The sequence below is a fragment of the Ceratosolen solmsi genome, unplaced genomic scaffold (genome assembly GCF_000503995.2).
Source record: "Ceratosolen solmsi marchali unplaced genomic scaffold, CerSol_1.0 scaffold11, whole genome shotgun sequence".
Classification (NCBI taxonomy): domain Eukaryota; kingdom Metazoa; phylum Arthropoda; class Insecta; order Hymenoptera; family Agaonidae; genus Ceratosolen; species Ceratosolen solmsi.
Window position 1 is genome coordinate 5,571,020 of NW_011948416.1, and position 19,194 is coordinate 5,590,213.

Consider the following 19,194-nt stretch of genomic DNA (forward strand, 5'->3'; position numbering starts at 1 on the left):
CTCTTCCGAGGCACGGAAGGGCGTTAACAAACGTTAAATCTGTCGGGCTTTTTTGATCGATATTAGTCAGTCGACTGTCGCTGATTAAGCTAACGATTAATTAATCTTAAAGAATTAGCGTTTGCAATTCTGAAATTACTTGAATAAAGAAGGGCAATAGCGGTAGCCAGTTACGGTGGTAAATGTTGAGTAGTTTCTTTCGCGAGTTACGTGCGAGCAATTTTCATTACCTTTCCGCAAAGAACTTTTAAATAAGAAGGCTCGCGGCACAGCGTTGCATGGAAATTTGATTTTAAAAGTCGCTCGAGTCTCGTCCGAAGGTTACAAAACATTCCGCAATAGCGGAACCGCATTCCCCTTGGCCACGAAAACACATTGATTTTTACATGGATTTTAACACTCGTGTATTTTTACAATTATACACCCTCAAAGCGACATACTCAGATTCCATTGGATTCGCGTAAAGAGAGGAAAAGCGACACGTGCGCCCCTGAGCTCGAGACGAAAGGGGAAAGAATGCGTCACGATAAGGTCCGTCCCACAAACCTTAGAACGTTTAAACAAAAATGCAATAATGGCAAACTGTTTGCACGGCTTGTTGCAGTGTCGAAAGGAAATTCGCTTCCATGAACGGAAGAGAAGGAGAGAAAAGAAGGAAAGGAAAATAGGAATACGTGCCGCGAAGTCTTATCGGTCAGCCAATTAGCCTCGATTCATAAGTTTATTCGCCAATGGCACACGCATACGCGCACACAAACACGGCGCAAGCGCTGTTTGTGAGCCGATGCCGAATACGCGTGCGCGCTTGCATAAACAAATAAATTTGTAAGCACGTGTGGAGGTGATTCGACGCTGTTCCACTTACGAGGCGTTTTAATCATCGTGCGCTCGAGCGATTTCAGAGACACCGGAATCACGCGCAGCCGATAGCGCTTCCGGTGGTCCTAGTTGGCCATAGTCCGGGCCACGATATTTCCCACATTTCGTATTCCCCGTGGCCCCAGATTTCCTTCATTGCCATATCGGATTCACGACACTCGGTTTTATATTATTGGTGTCCGTTTTTTAAGAGCCGCAATTCGTAAGGCACACAGCCAGTTTACCAAGGACCACCCACCAATTCGAAATGGACGTTCGTCGATTGGGTCAAGTGAGTGACTATCGACAAATTAAAATAGTGCTTTAAGCGGATTAAAGAAGTGTTGCCGGGATGGTGGATGGTGGTGGGAGATGGGCAAGGGATTGGAAATTTTCAATGCGTCATAATTGTCTTGGGCGTATTATCGATTATGTATATGCATTTTCGAAGAAGACGATAATTCATCTCATACAGCATCTTATGCACAATTTGGAATATTAAGAATTATGCTTTGACATAAAGTCGCTAGAATATCGTCTCCTCCTTATTGAACTGTCAGACGAATAAAAGCCGAAGGCAAAATGTTATTAATGCATTGTTTAATTATTAATTTCTAGATATCCGTATCGACGAAAGATCGATACCGTCGATTCAAATGCAATCGACAACGAACGATTTTCATCGTATTAGAATTACACTCGTCGGCTAATATTATTAATTTGTTAGACGCAAGTATAATAAGCCAACGGTGATATTATTTTATTAAATGTCAGAATTACGCTACCAATAGAGCAAACTGAGAAGATTATTTTTATCGCGATTGATAAAATATTATTATATACGATATAGAATTATCATTGGCTTGCATCATCAATTGTCAATTGAGCAATGAAAAATTATAAGCGCTAATCAATGCTTTTCATTAAGAGCTAACTGACTTTCAACAAAATTCGTTCGTTTATTTATTAAAATGAAACTTATTTTATTTACATCGTTTACTGACATACACACACACACACACACACACACACACGCGCGCGCGCGCGCGTAATTCGTATTCGCATTCGTATTCGTAATTTTTTTCATTAATATATACAATTTTACGTAAAATATATATTCGTATCAAATAAATCGTAATGTAAAAAATAAAAGAAAACATAATAATATTTCAATGGCGTTTAAATGATAAAGCAGGATTTTAAGTGCCAGTTTATTGCACAACATTATTGTTAGTAAAAATTTTATGTTCGATGTGCAATGTAACACGTAAAAAAATCATAGCGTCTTAAGGGGTAAAAGAACATTTTCACTCAATCATTTAGAGATAATAAATAAATTCTTTCGTGTACTATAAACTTGCAATGGGATTATCTATCATTCGAATATAATAATAAGAACATATAGAACAATAACACCGGAAGAATGATGAAATATTATGGCGATTATATCGATTTCGATATGCTGTTAATGAGTTTCGGAAGTTTCCAGTTAACGGCGCGAATATTTTTTTTTTTAAAAAAAAAAGAAGCTTCGATTTAGCAAAAGCTCGACTCGTCATTTAAACGAGATAAAAATTCCCATCCGAGATTTACGTTCGCTCGGATTAGCGTTTCGAAGATTTTTCACGCAAGCACTTGTTGCTTACCTCGCTAAAAGCTCTCTTGAAAATAAGAAAGATGGAGCTTGCGCGTTAATAAGCCAAATGCTAATGGCCAAAGCTATGAAAATTGTAAATTTTACTTTGTCGCCAGATGTAATAGGACTTCGTCTGGCCGAATGTGCGCGTGTTTCGTCGACCACGTGACGGATGCTACAGCAAGACGCGACTCAAATCATCTCAAGCAACGCGCTAAGTGAGCATGACGTTGACGGTCGAGGTGTAGGATAATGGCCCCAAGTCCTACTATAGAAATGAAATTTCCCACGTCGTAATTAGTCGACTTAAGCGACGTCGACTGCAATTACTTTTGTCATTTACATTTCTTTTATCAACGTAGGACCTTTCTCTTCGAATCTTTAGGATCGGATGATATTTTAGATTATTGCGAATTTAAAGATGATTTTTAGCTTTTTCGTCGACGTGATTGGGAATGGGGCTTCTCCATAATACTGACGGAGAAATGAAATTTTACATTAAAGAATTTTACTCTACATATTACAGTAGAAAAATATCATTCTCCTTTTCGGTTCATTGCGCTTGTATTTGTCAGGGGACTGCCTCTTTCATTTCGATTCCGTTCGCTCATATTTTTATTTATAATAATTATTATTGCTACTTTCGATTACACAAAGATTTCGTAACTTTACTATTGTTTATCACGTTTAACGATGTATTGGACGAAAGGGTCATTGGAATTGTTAGAACAAGAAATTGTCTTGGAAAAGTTGAATTTAATGTGACAGTCTTTTCGAACAACGAAACAGTACAAAGTCATTTTATGACAATAATGTGATATATATCCAATAATGTGACGGAGTCGTACGATCGTATTGTCTTATTTCATTATACTTGGCAATTTATGAATTGCAACAACTTTGCGCCTGTCCATGATAATGGATAATAGCGATTTTTGAAAATCACGAGTCATTTTATTCTTAACCACCATATTCGCAATCGCGATAAGTGCCGGATTTTAATGAAGTTAAATTAATGATATTTTGTTTAATTTTTATAGTGTTTATAAAATTCTTTTGCCCCCAAAACAAACAATCCCTACAAAGTAATTATTTGAAAATGCTAATCTTCGATTTATGAGATACTTAAAATTGCTACAGCAATTAAGGATAAATAATTTACAATTAATTTATTGGATTTAATTGATTAAAAACTATCAATTGACGTAATCCCGTTGTAGTCCCGGCTTTTTTCCCTTTTATTGAGTTTCCTCTTGACAAATAGTTTTGGTGACATGACTAGGAAGAATAAAATGATGCAAGCTTTTCATAAATTAAAAAAAAAAAAAAAAAAAAAAGATAATTTTACAGAAGAATAAGAAGAACTATTATGGTTTCTTAATTGCTGATCATTGGATCGTAAAAGATTCTATAAAACATTTTATTGGTTCATATTATGATCACATTTTATTGTTTATTGGAAAATAATGGGAATAACGATAATATCGGGAGAAAATTATTTGAATAAAATGCCTGGCTGGGATGAACGATGTTTCGCACCGATTTTTAGGGAAACGACGAAGCCGAGTCATATTTACCAATAATATCATCTTTGAGAGAAAAGTGACGAAATGTTTTATACATCCCTCCCGCCCCTCGACCGCCCGACTATGCACGCATCATAAATGCACCCCAAAGCTTGATGGGACGCGAGCTTCGCGTGAGAAAATGTACGTACTGCATATATATATATATATATATATATATATGCGTGCGTGCGCGCGAAATATATCGCAGTAGGACTAGAGCTGGGCATATATATATATATATATATATATATATATATTTATTGAATCTACGCGGAAATGCTTTATTCATGTTCAACACTTTCTCATCGAGGTTATAATTTTTTAATTCTTTCAATTTTTTGTTTTTCTTCTCTTTTTTTTCTTGCCTTGTTGTAATTCTCTAAAAGAAATAGAACAGGGAGAAAAAGGCCATGAGAAACGGGAATTAATTAGAATGAAATAAAGAAAGAAAAAAGAAAAAAAAAGAAGAAGAAAAACGCACGCATAATTCATAAGTCACAATAATTTTCTTAAGAAAATTCTTATAATTTGCACTAGCATATATCGTGTTATAATACTTAGGTTATGTCTTGTTCGATGATTTCTCCAGTGATTGGAAAATCAATATATAACACAAACTCGAATTTGCCAAGGAATTTGATTATTATACTTGCATTGAAACTGCAATGATACTTGCTGGATCAATTTACAGCGATGATTGCTCTTGATCAGAGAACGTACGTTCCATTATAAAACGTCTCTTTAAAAACATACGACGTCGATGCGCACGAATCTTGAACGTGTCATGAAAAATCACAGATGTAGCTAAGCTTGCGCTTGCACCACTACGGCATTAACGCCGTAATGTTTAATAAATTTACTATAATGTAAATGTGCTCACTGGTCGTATATGAGCTTTTAACTGTAAGAGACAGTGAGTGTGCACGTAAGCCCGAGCACTCGATATCGTTTACGTTGTCCTATAAAACCAAGTCCTTCCAACGGCGAAGCTTGCGCGAAAATCCGTCTTCGCCCAAGCAAAATGAATCCACATTCTACACGCTACAGGACTCCCCCCCCCCTCCCTCCCCACTCTAATTCTCTTTGCCTCTTGAGAATTATGCCCGTAATATGAAACGACGTCGGGATGGCGGATAATCTACTCCATCATATTCATTAGAAGAGGCTGGATAGCCGGACGGTCCATGACACGCCAACCTCCTCGAGCTAACAACTCGCAACTGAAACTCAATCGCCGCCAAAACGTCCAACTTACCCGATAAATCGAAAAGCGGCAGCTCCTAAGCTGGAAGCGATAATCCGATCAATCGCAATGCAGCCAAGTCGCAGCCCTCGATCCTCCTCCTCCTCCTCCTCCTTCTTGAGTTTCCCTCTCCTTTTTCTGCTCTGCTGCTACTGCTGCGACTGCTACTGCTGCGACTGCTGCTGCTGCTGCTGCTCCTTCTTCTCTTCCTCGTGGGTACTATTCGGCGCGGAGTGCTGCACCTTAAACGACGAGTAAAGTCTCCAAGTTCGCCCGCGTTCCTGCGCGTCTTGCGGCTTTGTCAACAAGCTCAGACTATACTGCCGCCAAACTACGATCAATATTTCACTCAACACGCGCGCCAAATCCGCGTCTACTGCTGCGCTCTTGAACACTGCTCGTGTCCTCCACGTAGTCGTCGTCGTTGTCGTCGTCGTCGTCGTCGTCGTCGTCGTCGTCGTCGTCGTCGTCGTCGTCGTCGTCGTCGCCGTCGTTGTCACCGTCACCGTCACCGCCGTACGTTTCTATTGATCGGCGCCTTGGAACCCGAGCGCTCGATTCACTCTCTCTCTCTCTCTCTCTCTCCCTCCCTCCCGCTCAGCCGCCCCGATAAATCACTTCGGATGGTGGGCAACGGAGAGACCTTTCACACACTCGATCGGACTTCCTGCAGACCGAGCATTCTGGCTTCCTCGCGATTACTGACTCTTGGACCGCGTCACTCGGCCACGGCAGCGAGATTATTCATCACGAGCTCTAGATCACGGCTGCTCGGCGATTTAGAGCTTATCGACCAATGCACCTCGTCCACGCGAATGACCAAATCGGCGAGCCGAGTTACCGACGAGCCAAGTCTTTCGGATTATCGACCGACGACCCACGGCCGACTTTACTGGAGTTGCAGACATCCGTGCAAAGTCGGTGGTGGTAAGCTTTAATCGATCGGGCTGGAAAGCTGCGGCAGAGCTTTAGCCACGCGTTATTCGAAAGTCTGCTTTCACCGCGCGATAATTCGTTGCTAAATTATCACGAGCAATTTGCAAAGACGAGCGTGACACAAGCGATATTCGTCCTTATAAATCAATTAATTCATCGAGACGGATAATGATGATATGTGGCGATGGGCCTTAGGCCCTAAAACCATGAAATATTACTCAGTAGGAAGAGTTTCTGTTCCCGGGGACTTACTTATTCGCTTACCAAAGGTGAGACACTTCGCGGCGCCTAACGTTCACCACGAGTTCGCCATGCAGTCCGTTATTAAATGATCCACGCAGCCACTTTAACTACGTCATAATTTCTGGAAACCAAAGGTTCGACCCCGTCTCCCCTCACCCTCTTTGACGAACTCGGCACGCGCGGTCCTAAATTTATCAGCCCTTCGCCTCGGCTACGACTGCGACGGCCTTGTAACTCGCGTGTAAGGTGTGCGTAGGCATTATCGGTCGGCGTGTGACCGGTATCGCGTACTCTTCTGCACTGCGATCGTATGCCTTAGGCTTTTCGTCAGTCGCGTGGACGTTCACCGACGTCGGTAGGATAAAAAGAAAAAAGAAAAAAAAAAGCGCAAATTAATGGTTAGTTGTTGCCTTAAGGTTCGAAGGCTCGGCCTCGCCGAACGAAAATCCATGTGTAATCGTTTGTAGTGCCGATGGTGAGGTTCGGTCGCCGATCGAGACAATAACAATCGTGGGACGATATGTTTTTAGGATGAGACGTGATAGGGACAACAAATGATTCGTGCCTCTGTAAGATTCAGGGAGAAGCGCGATGATTTTGCAATCTCAAGCTTGTCGGATCTCAATGGAAAGTCAGCAAAGAAAAAAAAAAGAAAGAAAGAAAAAGTTCTCTTTTCTTATCTCTTTTTGCCTCGATCAACGATTAATAACTAAAAATTACGATTTTTTATCTCTTCATATTATTGAATTGTCGATGAAAGCGTGTAATTGTGAATGAAAGGAATGAATGATTAAATTATTAACTATTTAAGTTAAACTTTAGATTCTTTTGACGTTGGACTGATATGGCTTTTAAGAGAAAGTAGTTGTTAACGAACGGAAAGATTTATCAGACTGATTATTCGGGCGTATTTTAATTATAAATGCAACGCTATCGCGTACTCGGTAATGCATACGTGACATTTAAATACAAATCATGTTGAATTAACGAGTAATTTTCATGCGAGTAGTTGCCTTACGTATAAATATAATTGTTGTAGGTAGCGAATTATTTCTTTTTTCTTTTTTTTAACAACGCTCTGTCGTTTAATGAAGTTAACGCGAAGGAAGAGAAGCAAAGCGAATACCCCTCCTTTCTGCCGCAGTCGTTAATAAATCTCTGTAATACAGTGAAAAATGTAGATTTTACGTAGCATTTAAGAAATAAAAATAACGATACACGATTAAATAAATTTGATTGCCAAGCAAACGTACAATGATCGAATAATGACAAAGATATTTCATTGCTCGACTCGTAGATAATTTTGCTTTCGTTGAATCAAGAAGGTAAGGTTCGTTCCCCTTAATACACAATAATAATCAACATTGGCAGTTGATTTTTTTTTTTTTTTTTTTTTTTTTTTTTTTTTTTTAATTAATTTCCTCAGATCTGGATTAAAAGAAAAATTCAACATACGAAGATGGGAGGGAGTATTTTACATCCTTTCTCTCTCTCTCTCTCTCTCTCTCTCTCTCTCTCTCTCTCTCGTTCATTAATCATTAGTAATCATTAAAAAAAATAGAGAGGCAAAGAAATCTATACGATTTTAGAAGAAGAGAAAAAGAAGATAATGTGCATTTTAATGTATAATATTTTACATTTATAAGATATATTTACACGAGAGCCAATTATATATGTACAGGGCTAGCGAGGGGATTCTTAATCTTCTTAATTATTGTACAGGCCCCATCGTCGTTAGGTCTTATCTTTCTTAATGATCCATCATTTCAACGATGATTTTGTGATCGTTAGCCAAAGCCAATCCAGACTTCGGTCCCTTTTTCACGTAGGTTAACGTGGAGTACGCTGAGAAATGAAAATCCTCTTGCAAGTAGCCATTGATTAAAAGATGCCCAACAATGGCTTCACCAATTTCCCGGGGAAACTTAGGTGTGGGCACGCCGGCTACCCTCAGTGCCGCCGCACCCTTATTATACCAGGCATCGATCAATTTCAACGGAGTCAATTTCTGCTCACCCTGCGCGGCATTGGCTATTATCTGATAAAGATGCCTGCAGTAAGGCCCTATATCCAGCTCCTTTTTTTGTTGAGACTTTAAGCAATGGTCGCACATCTCCTTGCAGTCACTCTTCGTCCACGTCTCCTCGAAATGCGTGGCAATGAGGCTCCGCCTGCACGAGGTCCGATCGAGGCAATAGGCTAGTATTTTATAGAGATTTTGTAGACCCACCTTGTCTTGAAATACCATCGTACTGAGCTTAAAAACGTCCATGAGCCGATAAAGGAGTATGCAGGTCGACTTTTTACCGTCGCGTCCTGCTCTACCGCTCTCTTGATAAAAGTTCTCCATGGATTTGGAAATGCAGTGGTGAATGACGAATCGCACATCCGGTTTGTCGATGCCCAAGCCAAATGCTATTGTCGCTACGACGGCTTGATATTCGCCGGTTATCCACTTTGAATATACTTTTGTTCGGTGCTCGGCTTCGAGCATCGCGTGATAACAGCCAACTTTTAATCCGTGGCCCCTCAAATCGGCCTTCAATTGCTCGGACTCTTTGATCGTTGTTGTATAAATGATTCCCGACTTTCCTGAAAACCTGCAAAATCAACGTTTAATTAAACTTTAATTTCCAATTCGGCCCAACGTTATTGCATCAATAAACAAGAAATTGTTTATTAAATTACAATGAAATGGAAGAAAAATTCAGCCTAACAAGCATTGGTTGCCAATGGTTGCCAATGGTTGCCAATGGTTGCCAATGGGAGTATACCAACCGAGTGCAATTGGCTCGTTAAATTACCGATTGCCAATGTGCCAATGGTTGCCAATGGTTGCCAATGCTTAATTACACGAGTATACCAACCGAGTGCAATTGGCTCGTTAAATTACCGATTTTTCAAAAGATTAACGATCATTTCTGTACATTTGTCTTTATCCGACAGCTTACGACGCACTTCATAAAACAGATTTGGCCTATTAAATGATGCTCGAAGCACAAGACAACCTTGAATATCCAGCATCTTTTGAACGTCGACTATGATTTTTGCTGGTGCTGTTGCGGTGAGGCCGAGAATCGGGATTCCAGGAAACATCGTCTTCAAAATCCCCAAGAACTTGTAGTCGGGCCTGAAATCGTGACCCCATTGACTGCAGCAATGAACCTCGTCTATGGCGAAGCGATCTAATCTTTTCATTTCAAAAGCCTTTTGCAACTTACTCATAAAGCGATTCGACTTGGCCATATATTCTGGCGTTACGTATACCAATCGTAAATCAGACTTATTGTCTATTAATCCCATCATTATTGTTTTAACGTCTTCCTTTGGAGCCTTTGAATTCAACATCATAGCATTCACTTTCAGTCTGTGTAAGCCGTAAAGTTGATCTTCCATTAAAGCAACCAACGGAGATACTACGATCGTAATACCTTTGCTTATTACAGCAGGCAACTGATAGCACAAGCTTTTCCCTCCGCCCGTTGGCATTACAAGAATGATATCTTCATTTGATAGAAAAGCATTCATCGTTTGTAGTTGCAAGGGCCTGAGTCGATCGATTTTAAAAACATCGATTAAGGATCTTTTGAGACTCGTTGACCAAGAAAAATTCTCTGTATTCCAATTTTTCTTCGCCAGACTGTAACTTTTTTTAAGCAACGCATTGTCCTTTAATTTTTGCTTCCTATCGATCAAAACTTTTTTACGGTCTGTCAGCTTCTGGCATTCGCATTCTATTTGCCTTAGCTCGTAATCGATAGCCGCTAATTCGTCCTCTTCTGTCACTATAAATGTATTACGAAACAATATTAATCTATGGATAAAAATTTGACAAATTTAATTGATAAATGGCTCGTTATTTCAGCACGATACAAAATTGATGGGAAAAGAGCAAATACTCTCCATGATTTTGATAATACAAAAATTAAAATTTTTCGATTCTAACATTACCTTAATATTATATTTATCTTAGAAATGGCAATTCTATACATGCTTCAGCTTATTGATTAAATGATGTAAATAGCGTCGATAATAATAGATCCTTTGCTTATTAAAATTATTGACATACCTTTAATTTATTAAAAATTAAAAAAAAGTGATTCTTTAATATTCGATAGTATTTCTCATATGTATTTATAAAATTCAAAAGGTTTAGCTATAATTGTTTCATTATTTATTCAATTACAAACAATCCGGAATATTAAAATAATTGAATTAAAGTCGTGAATATTAAACCTTCGTAATCTCCGTTGTCAATATTTTTATAACTGCTGCTAGCAAACATTATATTAAATTTCTAAAATTTGCAAAACTTTTAAAAACACTCCACACTTGTGCTTATAATTTTATAGTCTCATTGTCATCTTTGAGGTTATGCTGTTTTCTCATTACAGTGGCTACTATTGGCAGTGAGATAAAATTTTTAATAAACAAGCAAATTTCGTTGCTATTTATCATCAACATTTTTCAGCTTTTTAACATTTGGAAGTAAGCTGATTTTTAAAATATAGCTAATGCATTTGTTTTTAAAAAGATTTTGAATTTTTAATAATTGTTTTTACATTGATAAAATTAAAGATACAATTTCTTTTGATTGAAAAATGTTAAAAATTGCATTATCACTATTTCCATCAGAATCAAAAAATAGATTATATTCTATTTGCTCTAAGGGTATATGCGATTATACGTCTTTAACTGTTATATAATGTCATTATAATAATTCATTATTATTTTTAATAAGATTCAAATGTTCAAATTATGATTTCATTATTTTAGCAAAACTCATTTCACCGTGTAAGTTCTCTACTATTTGTTCTGAGAAAAAACCCCCGAAGAAAATGTTAGTCAAAGTATTGCCAGCCCTTCAAGATAACTTAATGTATATTGCAAGTACCAATTTATAAGTTGTATTACAGACATTTATTTACAGATTGCAATCGAGCACACATATTTGCATGTTCATTTATCGATTATTTCAACATAAAAGAAACATTGTTTATAAATTTTAAATAACTTTGACATTTTAATTAATGTCCTCTAAGATTCTTTATTATATCTACAATGAAGAAAAATCTATGTAATAACGAATATTTCTGTATTTATTTTATTAGATCATTGATAAGGAAACAAACACGGCCGCAGTTATTGATCCCATTAATCCAAATGTAGTAATTAACGTAATTAAAAAGTTGAAATGTAAGCTGACAACTGCGCTAATCACGCATCATCACTGGGATCACGCAGGCGGAAATAAACAATTAAAGTATTTAATTCCACAGTTGAGTATATATGGCAAAGATGAGAGGATCGAAGGATTGACCTGTCAAATCGATGACCAGCATGTAATTACATTAGGAAATTTGAATATTAACTGCTTACATACACCTTGTCATACTGCTGGAGATATCAGTTATTACGTAACTAAGGAAGGCTATAATCCAGTACTTTTCACTGGTAACGAATTTGGAGTTTTATCTATAAGAATCAAGAGTAATTAGGATGAAAAGTTTAAAAGTATTAATTTTCATATTAGGTGATACGCTGTTTGTTGGAGGATGTGGTAAATTTTTTGAAGGAACTGCCGAAGATATGTATAACAATCTTATTGGAATTTTTTCAAAACTTCCCGATGAAACAGTAACATAATCCAATATATTATATAATATGTTTTCGTATAAATTTTTAAGAACTGTTTCTATAAAACTGCTTAAGATCTTAGAAATTTTATCATTAATATTATAAGTATTTATATTATTTTGCAGCAAATTTACTGTGGACACGAATATACTGTTGAGAATCTTAAATTTGGGATTCACGTAGAGCCAGATAATGAATCATCTAAGGAAAAACTTATATGGGCTTCTAAGCAACAAAAGCAGTTACTTTATACCGTACCAAGTACCATTGAGTCTGAAAAATTAACGAATCCATTTATGAGGGTGTGCGAGGAAAGAGTTCAACAATTTGCTAACAAGTCTGATCCGATTCAAGTAATGGCATACTTAAGGGAAAAAAAGAATGCTTTCAAATCTGATGATGTTAAAAAAAACTAAAAACTAATATGAATATTTCCTTTTATACAATTGTTCCCTTGGTATATTCAATTAGTACTGTGAAAGCTTTAAAATATGTAAAATTGTATCATTAAATATTGGAATAAAATCTATTGTTTTTGGTTTTCTTAATTGCCTGTGTATATACAGTACATGCGTTAATAATTTATTAATTAAGTGATATGGCTCCATTATAATATAATACAAACGGAATGATTTATTTATCTGGATATAAGATTAAAAAAATTTATAAATATTGTTCTTTACTTTTTATTTTGTAGTACACAAATAGAACATTATATAGAGGTTAAAAGATTATTTTGTATACACCAAGTTTAAATATAAAGTTTAATGACAAAGTACAAGGTTAAAAAGTGACTTTGACACCTGTAATATGACAATGAGGCAACGTTTTTTTTCGGTTTATCAAAGGGTATAAGTTCAATCGCGATTAATATTACAGTATAATGTGTTTTTATTAACTTGTTCGACTTGTTGATTCATCGTTTAATTCGCGACAATTTATTTTTTAATTAAAAACGTTGCATGGACACATTGACAGATATAATTGGCAAATTTAACGAAATAATTTGTCTTATTGTCATTATGTGCTTATTGATATATTAATTTTATCGAAGCAGATAAATTATATTACTTTAATTTAAAATGGCTAACGATCAAATAATCTTTAACCCAACAGGTTTGTAGCTTTAAGTAACACACGTGCACCAAGTATTTTAATTTTAATTTTAATTTAAAATTTGTTTAATACCTAATGCAGAACATCAGCACATAAGATTTAATCCTTTAAAGGACGATTGGGTTTTAATTTCACCTCACAGAATGAAACGTCCTTGGGGAGGACAATTAGAATCTAACAACTATGAAGATCCACCAGAGTATGATCCACACAATCCGCTTTGTCCTGGAAATGTTCGAGCTAATGGACAGGTTTTCTATATGATAAATTATTTTTAAAATAGTTTTGTACAATTGTTTAAATTGTGTTGATAGTGAAAATTTATGAGAATTGTATAAGTGCTCGAAAGTAATTATAAATTGGTGCCATAGAGAGAAGAGTAATTTGGCCAAGCGATTTTTGTATTTCCATGTGCAGATTATTTATTTATTTAAATTTATTAATATTAGAATAATTGTCGTATTTGTTTAAGATAATTGGTATTTTTTATAAACTTATAACATATTTATTTTAAAGAAATGCAAATATTAATGTTAGCGTTGGATAGTTTATTAATTGTTAATAAATAATAATATAATGACTTTTATCATTTTTATTTCTTTAATTCTCAATTGTACGTGGTGGTATATACAAGGAAGAAAACAAAATACATGTTAGTGTTTAATGTAGGTTGTAATTATAGGTAACTCCCAAATATGACCAGACTTATTCATTTATAAATGATTTTCCTGCCTTACTGGAAAATGTGCCAAGTCCCCCAGAATCCGACGATGAATTATTTCAAATCGAGAGTGCAAAAGGTACTTGTAAAGTAATGTGCTTTCACCCAAAATCTAATGTGACCATTGCTATTATGAAAGTATCCGAAATACAAGAAGTCATAAAACAGTAAGTAATTATTTTATTATTTTACAAACTCTGCTTTGTTTCATTAAAATATCCTATTATTGTTGTAATAAGATGGATAAATGAAATGATGGAATTAGGAAAAAAGTGGACTTGGATACAGATTTTTGAAAACAGAGGTGCTTTAATGGGATGTAGTAACGCTCATCCACACTGCCAAATTTGGAGCAGTTCTTTTTTGCCTAATGAACCTAAAATAAAAGATAAAAATCTAAAGGACTATTACAATCGTCATCAATCACCGATGTTATTTGATTATATGAAGAAAGAACTTGGCAAAAGAGTTTGTATTTACAAGATTAATGCAATTGCAACGGTATTTATAATTTGAATGTAGATTTAAAAAATTTCCCTTTTAGGAAAGAATAGTACTTCACACCGTCGATTGGCTAGTTGTCGTTCCTTATTGGGCAGTCTGGCCTTATGAAACAATGATTTTGCCAAAAAGACAACTGTCAAGAATGCAAGATCTGACGGATAAAGAACAATGTTCACTCTCTGCAGTAATGAAGGTTTTGTGTATTAAATACGACAATTTGTTTAAATGCTCATTTCCATATTCTATGGGTTGGCACGGTAAGAGCGAAATCATAATACTTTTCATTATTTTAAAACTATCAAATTTTGCGATTATAAAAGATAACTTGAATGCAGTTACGAGTCACTATTCTTTGCAAGTTCATTAATTTATTCTGAATTGTGTTAAAGTCATCAAGAATAAGTGGTTTCAATATTTCATTACTGTTTTCTTAATAATACGTTTCTACACAAGTAATCAAAAAAAATTTTATTTCTAATGCAATTTGTCACCGGTTCGTTCATCAAGAGTCTTAAATTTATCGATTCATTTTAATTTCATCATTCGACCTATTATAAATTCAGTAATCTCCATGTATATTATTCCGTAATAAAGGCGCGCCCACTGGTCCTAAATTAACAGAAGATTGTAGCCATTGGACTTTTCATGGGATATATTTGCCTCCATTACTTCGCTCGGCAACTGTGAAGAAACACATGGTAGGATACGAGCTGTTAGCTCAAACTCAAAGAGATTTAACTCCCGAACAAGCAGCTACTACACTGCGAAGTTTACCTTCGGTTCATTACAACTATCCAGAAACTAGCTTAACACAAGAAGAATTAACAAAGTATATATGAGAATATCATTGAAATTTAATATTACATGAAATATATATGATATATGTATTATACACTATTAGTTTATAGTTAAATATTTACAGAATTGTACAAAGTGTAATATACAATTATTGTTGTATAATATTGATTATTAATAAATGGGAAACTCAGGATCTATGTCGTGCGACCATGCATGGAGTCCTCCAATTATATCCTTCACTTGAATGTCAGAATTTGTAAAATAATTTTTCAATGCTCTCACAGCTTTTTGAGAATCATTTCCACGACGACATAAGACATAAACTAAAATTAAAATCAATATCGCTTTGAATTGAAATAAAATTAATTGACTGTGGATAACATAATGATAACATAATGATAGATTTGAATTTGAAAATTACCATTGGATATATCCGTTTCATTTTTATTAATTTCCTTTTTTAAAGCGTCTAAGCACCCTTTGCTACTTAATGTTGAAAATGGAATGTTTATTGAATTCTTCAAATGGCACATTTCATATTCTTGGTTGGATCTTATGTCTATTAAAATAAATGGTTTCAAAGGAGTATGAGATAGCTCATTATATTCATTGACGCTAATTCTTTCGTTTGCAGTTAATATTTTCAAATTTTGATGCTTATCATTGGCTTTGCTACCACAAAATTCTTCATAATCGATTAATGTCTGTATCGTAGGATTACGACCACAGACTTCACAATCTTGATTTTTTGATCTTAACTTTAAGTTTTTAAATGTCATGTCCATTCCATCGAATATCAGAAGCCGTCCAGAAAGAATACCAGGTAATTTTAATATTACTTTTATGGTTTGAAGTGCTTGCATCACACCGATTGTTCCAACAACTATGAATAAAAAAAAAAAGATTGTACAAATCTTATACAAAAAATAGTAGGTATATGATTACCAGCTCCAAGAACTCCGCTATCACTGCAATTGTTAACCGCTTCAGGTGGCGGTGGTTTTGGAAAAATACATCTGTAGCATGGACCTGCATAATTGTAAACAGTCAGTTGACCTTCGAACTGCAGCGCAGATCCAGAAATCAATGGTTTTCCACTAATGACGCATGCATCGTTTAATAAATAGCGAGTAGCTACGTTATCAGTAGCATCTAGAATCACATCGTAATGTTGTATAATCTCTAACGCATTGCTACTTTGAATCTGAAGCTTATACGGAGTAATTTTAATATTATCATTTAATCTGTAACAAAGTAATGTAATACTCTGCTTATTATTTATTTACATTATGTATATATTGCAAAATCCATGTAAATAATAATTCCTACAAGTCAAATCAGTAATTGGTTTTTGGAACCATCAAAAAAATTACTAACCAACTTTTGTTTGACAATATAAGGTTTCAAAATTATAAATTTAACGATACCTTTCAAGAATCTCTTTGGCAGCGATAACCTTAGATTTTCCAATATCCAGACTTGAAAATAGCAATTGTCTCTGCAGATTTGTAATTTCTATATCATCGTAATCCACGATACCTATGTGTCCCACTCCAGAGCCTGCCAAATACAATGCAGACGGACATCCAAGTCCTCCAACACCAACAACGAGAACCGAAGAGTTTTTTAATTTCAGCTGCCCTGTATTTATAGATTATTGTACGAGTATTCGAGAATGCATGTGATAACTTGTCAGTATAAATATATATCATAGGTATAATTAAAATAAAACTGAATGGCAGAATGTGATATTCTGTGGATTCGTGGGGAATTTTGAAAACTTTTTAATTTTTTTAAATATCAATGAAAATTTTTGGAGACTATTGCGAGCTATTGAATAACTTCGCACGGGTGAGAATGTCGCCAAGGGATAATTGTCCCGTGGCAATATAAGCGGTTAAATTACTTTGTATTGTTATTTCGATGTTTTGACAGGTTGATAGGAAAAATTTTGTTGCGCTACTCTTCAGCTCTTTACTTGCAGGCTTTCGTATGCGCACAAAAATAAAAGAAAAATTGAAAATCTATTTACCCTTAACTCCAATTTCCGGTAGAAGAATTTGCCTACTATATCTTGCAATTTCTCCATTATTTAATCCATGCCCCTGCAAAATTTGCTTTTCAAATCGGAGCTTAGCGAGGTTATCCTCCTTTTCTCGCAACTTTTCTTTTAAACTCGCTATTTCCTTTAAAAGATATTGTTCGTCCATGTTGGACAATTAAACAATAACTCGTATGAAAAATATCTCTCAAATATTCAACTACAAATGAAAATAAAAAAGAGAGAGAGAGAGAGAGAGAGAGAGAGAGAGAAAGGAATTCAAAGTTACATTTCAATTATCTTTGCTTACGTTATTACGAGGTACATTGTCGCGTGAACGGAGCAAAGTTCTATCGAAGGTGGATGGATGTCGCGCAAATTGCAATTGGTTTTGAAAATTTCAATCGGCATCATAATTTTTACTTTTACATCGAACATGAAAATATTCTATAAATGAACATCGGTTTTATTTCATAAAACCGGCTGATTCAATGGAATCATAATTTATCGTAAGATCGCGTAGACAATCGATTTTCATGTACGTTGCAATTACTTTGAAACGAAAAAATAAAAATAATGTACAAAAAAATTAAATAAAAACACCGTAATTAATAATAATAATTTATAACGAATCTAATAAGTATAACAACAACAACAACAACAACAACAACAACAACAACAACAATAACGATAACATTCAATGGCTCGATATTCATTCATAATGTAACTATTGCCGTTTTAATCGATAACAATAAATTAAGCGCATCTTTCTTTATTTTTCCACTTTTTTCTTTTTCCTTTATTATTTCAATAATTAAGCGAATGGAGAATCGACACAGACGCGTTGGTAGAAGATCGAGCACCATTTCATATTATCCTTGACAGTAAATTAAGCTTTCTATAACTTAAATATTTTTTCTCTTAACTTTGGTAATTGTATGAATGTAATGTAATGTAATGTAATGTAGCCATCCCCAGCCAACTTTCACAGTATTATTCGGAAACATCTCGAAGGGTACTCGGACCACAGCTTGCGATTACTGTCACTATCACGACGACAGTCAATCAGCGACAAACTAACAAAAGAAGCGTGACTAAATCAAGAAAAAAAATACTTCACGTTCGAAAAGCAAAGTACCCGCCAAATTACGTCTGCTTCAGCATTAATCGCGAACACTTCGTGGAAGCTTCGTTACCCACCGAGGCCGCTCTCGCGCTGCGATCAAAACTTTCCCGCCAAGACGACACCGAGACGTGGGACACGTATTTTGTAATCCAGAGAGGCCATTCGTTGTCGGGGCCTCGAGCTGGCCGATTAAAAAAAAAAACGGAGAAGAAGAAAGTTTAGGTAGTCGTCCCTTTAGCAGCCGCTTTCGCCGCCTCCGACGACCAAGATACATTGTTTGCGATTCTCCTCCTTCTCTCCTCCCTCTCGCGCCTCACGACAATCCGACTAACTACGGTCTCCCCCACCCATCCCTCTCCTTTCCCACCTCGTGCGTGCCAGCGCGGATTGCGCGACTCACTCGCACGCCAGCACCGCCTCTGGCAGTTCGCGTTATCACGGAATATCGTGAGTGCGCGTCTCTCTCGCCGCGTAATTATGCCCAAGCAGCTGATATTTCGGCTACGGCACCCGACGGCGACGCCGACGAGGACGACGCTGTCTCTCATCGTCGCGGCGCACCTCTGAGCGCGCCACTCGAGTGGCGGCCCCGTCGCGCTCGCTCGTTCCAGCATTGTCCCGCAGCTTTTCTCGTGGTCATCGTGGACAAGACAGCAGCTTGATTAATATAAAGAAGAAGAGGGCGGCGGGCGGACGCCGTGGACGGAAAGAGGACAGCAATAAAGGAGGAGGAGGAGGAGGAGGAGGAGGGGGAGGAGGAGGGGGGG

The 19,194-nt window shown here is 36.3% G+C and overlaps 6 protein-coding genes across 7 annotated transcripts in view; 3 read left to right on the plus strand and 3 right to left on the minus strand.

Annotated features, from left to right (window-relative positions):
- The window catches only part of TBC1D16 (TBC1 domain family member 16), a 16,470-nt gene extending 11,072 nt beyond the window's left edge, over positions 1-5,398 (minus strand). Inside the window, exon 1 of the mRNA XM_011495755.1 lies at positions 5,318-5,398. The gene's annotated coding sequence lies outside the window, so the exon portion shown is untranslated. The remainder of the gene's footprint in view (positions 1-5,317) is intronic.
- A 2,703-nt stretch (positions 5,399-8,101) lies between these two features.
- On the minus strand, positions 8,102-10,769 carry LOC105359226 (ATP-dependent DNA helicase Q1). The gene is made up of 3 exons (XM_011495756.1): positions 10,721-10,769; positions 9,378-10,269; positions 8,102-9,084 (listed from the first exon to the last, which is right to left on the minus strand). The coding sequence occupies exons 1-3, from the start codon at positions 10,767-10,769 to the stop codon at positions 8,235-8,237; spliced, it is 1,791 nt and encodes a 596-aa protein (XP_011494058.1). The 3' UTR covers positions 8,102-8,234.
- Positions 10,770-11,322: 553 nt separating this feature from the next.
- Positions 11,323-12,537, plus strand: LOC105359467 (hydroxyacylglutathione hydrolase, mitochondrial). The gene is made up of 4 exons (XM_011496081.1): positions 11,323-11,370; positions 11,596-11,938; positions 12,018-12,121; positions 12,247-12,537. Exons 1-4 carry the CDS (start codon positions 11,323-11,325, stop codon positions 12,535-12,537), a joined length of 786 nt encoding a protein of 261 aa, XP_011494383.1.
- Positions 12,538-13,203: 666 nt separating this feature from the next.
- Positions 13,204-15,349, plus strand: Galt (Galactose-1-phosphate uridylyltransferase). Its single transcript, XM_011495757.1, has 6 exons — positions 13,204-13,237; positions 13,319-13,488; positions 13,920-14,125; positions 14,198-14,426; positions 14,503-14,719; positions 15,057-15,349. Exons 1-6 carry the CDS (start codon positions 13,204-13,206, stop codon positions 15,299-15,301), a joined length of 1,101 nt encoding a protein of 366 aa, XP_011494059.1. The 3' UTR covers positions 15,302-15,349.
- Positions 15,350-15,375: 26 nt separating this feature from the next.
- Positions 15,376-17,542, minus strand: Uba4 (Ubiquitin-like activating enzyme 4). Of its 2 annotated transcripts, none has more exons than XM_011495758.1 (5): positions 17,293-17,542; positions 16,688-16,901; positions 16,206-16,504; positions 15,682-16,143; positions 15,376-15,544 (listed from the first exon to the last, which is right to left on the minus strand). In XM_011495758.1, exons 1-5 carry the CDS (start codon positions 17,468-17,470, stop codon positions 15,432-15,434), a joined length of 1,266 nt encoding a protein of 421 aa, XP_011494060.1. In that variant the 5' UTR covers positions 17,471-17,542; the 3' UTR covers positions 15,376-15,431. The 2 variants fall into 2 exon arrangements, with proteins under 2 accessions (XP_011494060.1, XP_011494061.1); XM_011495759.1 differs by having other exon boundaries at positions 15,376-15,583.
- A 581-nt stretch (positions 17,543-18,123) lies between these two features.
- Positions 18,124-19,194, plus strand: part of LOC105359469 (RAS oncogene family member Rab39) — an 8,538-nt gene continuing 7,467 nt past the window's right edge. The window contains exon 1 of the mRNA XM_011496082.1: positions 18,124-18,144. Coding sequence (XP_011494384.1) covers positions 18,124-18,144 — 21 coding nt within the window. The remainder of the gene's footprint in view (positions 18,145-19,194) is intronic.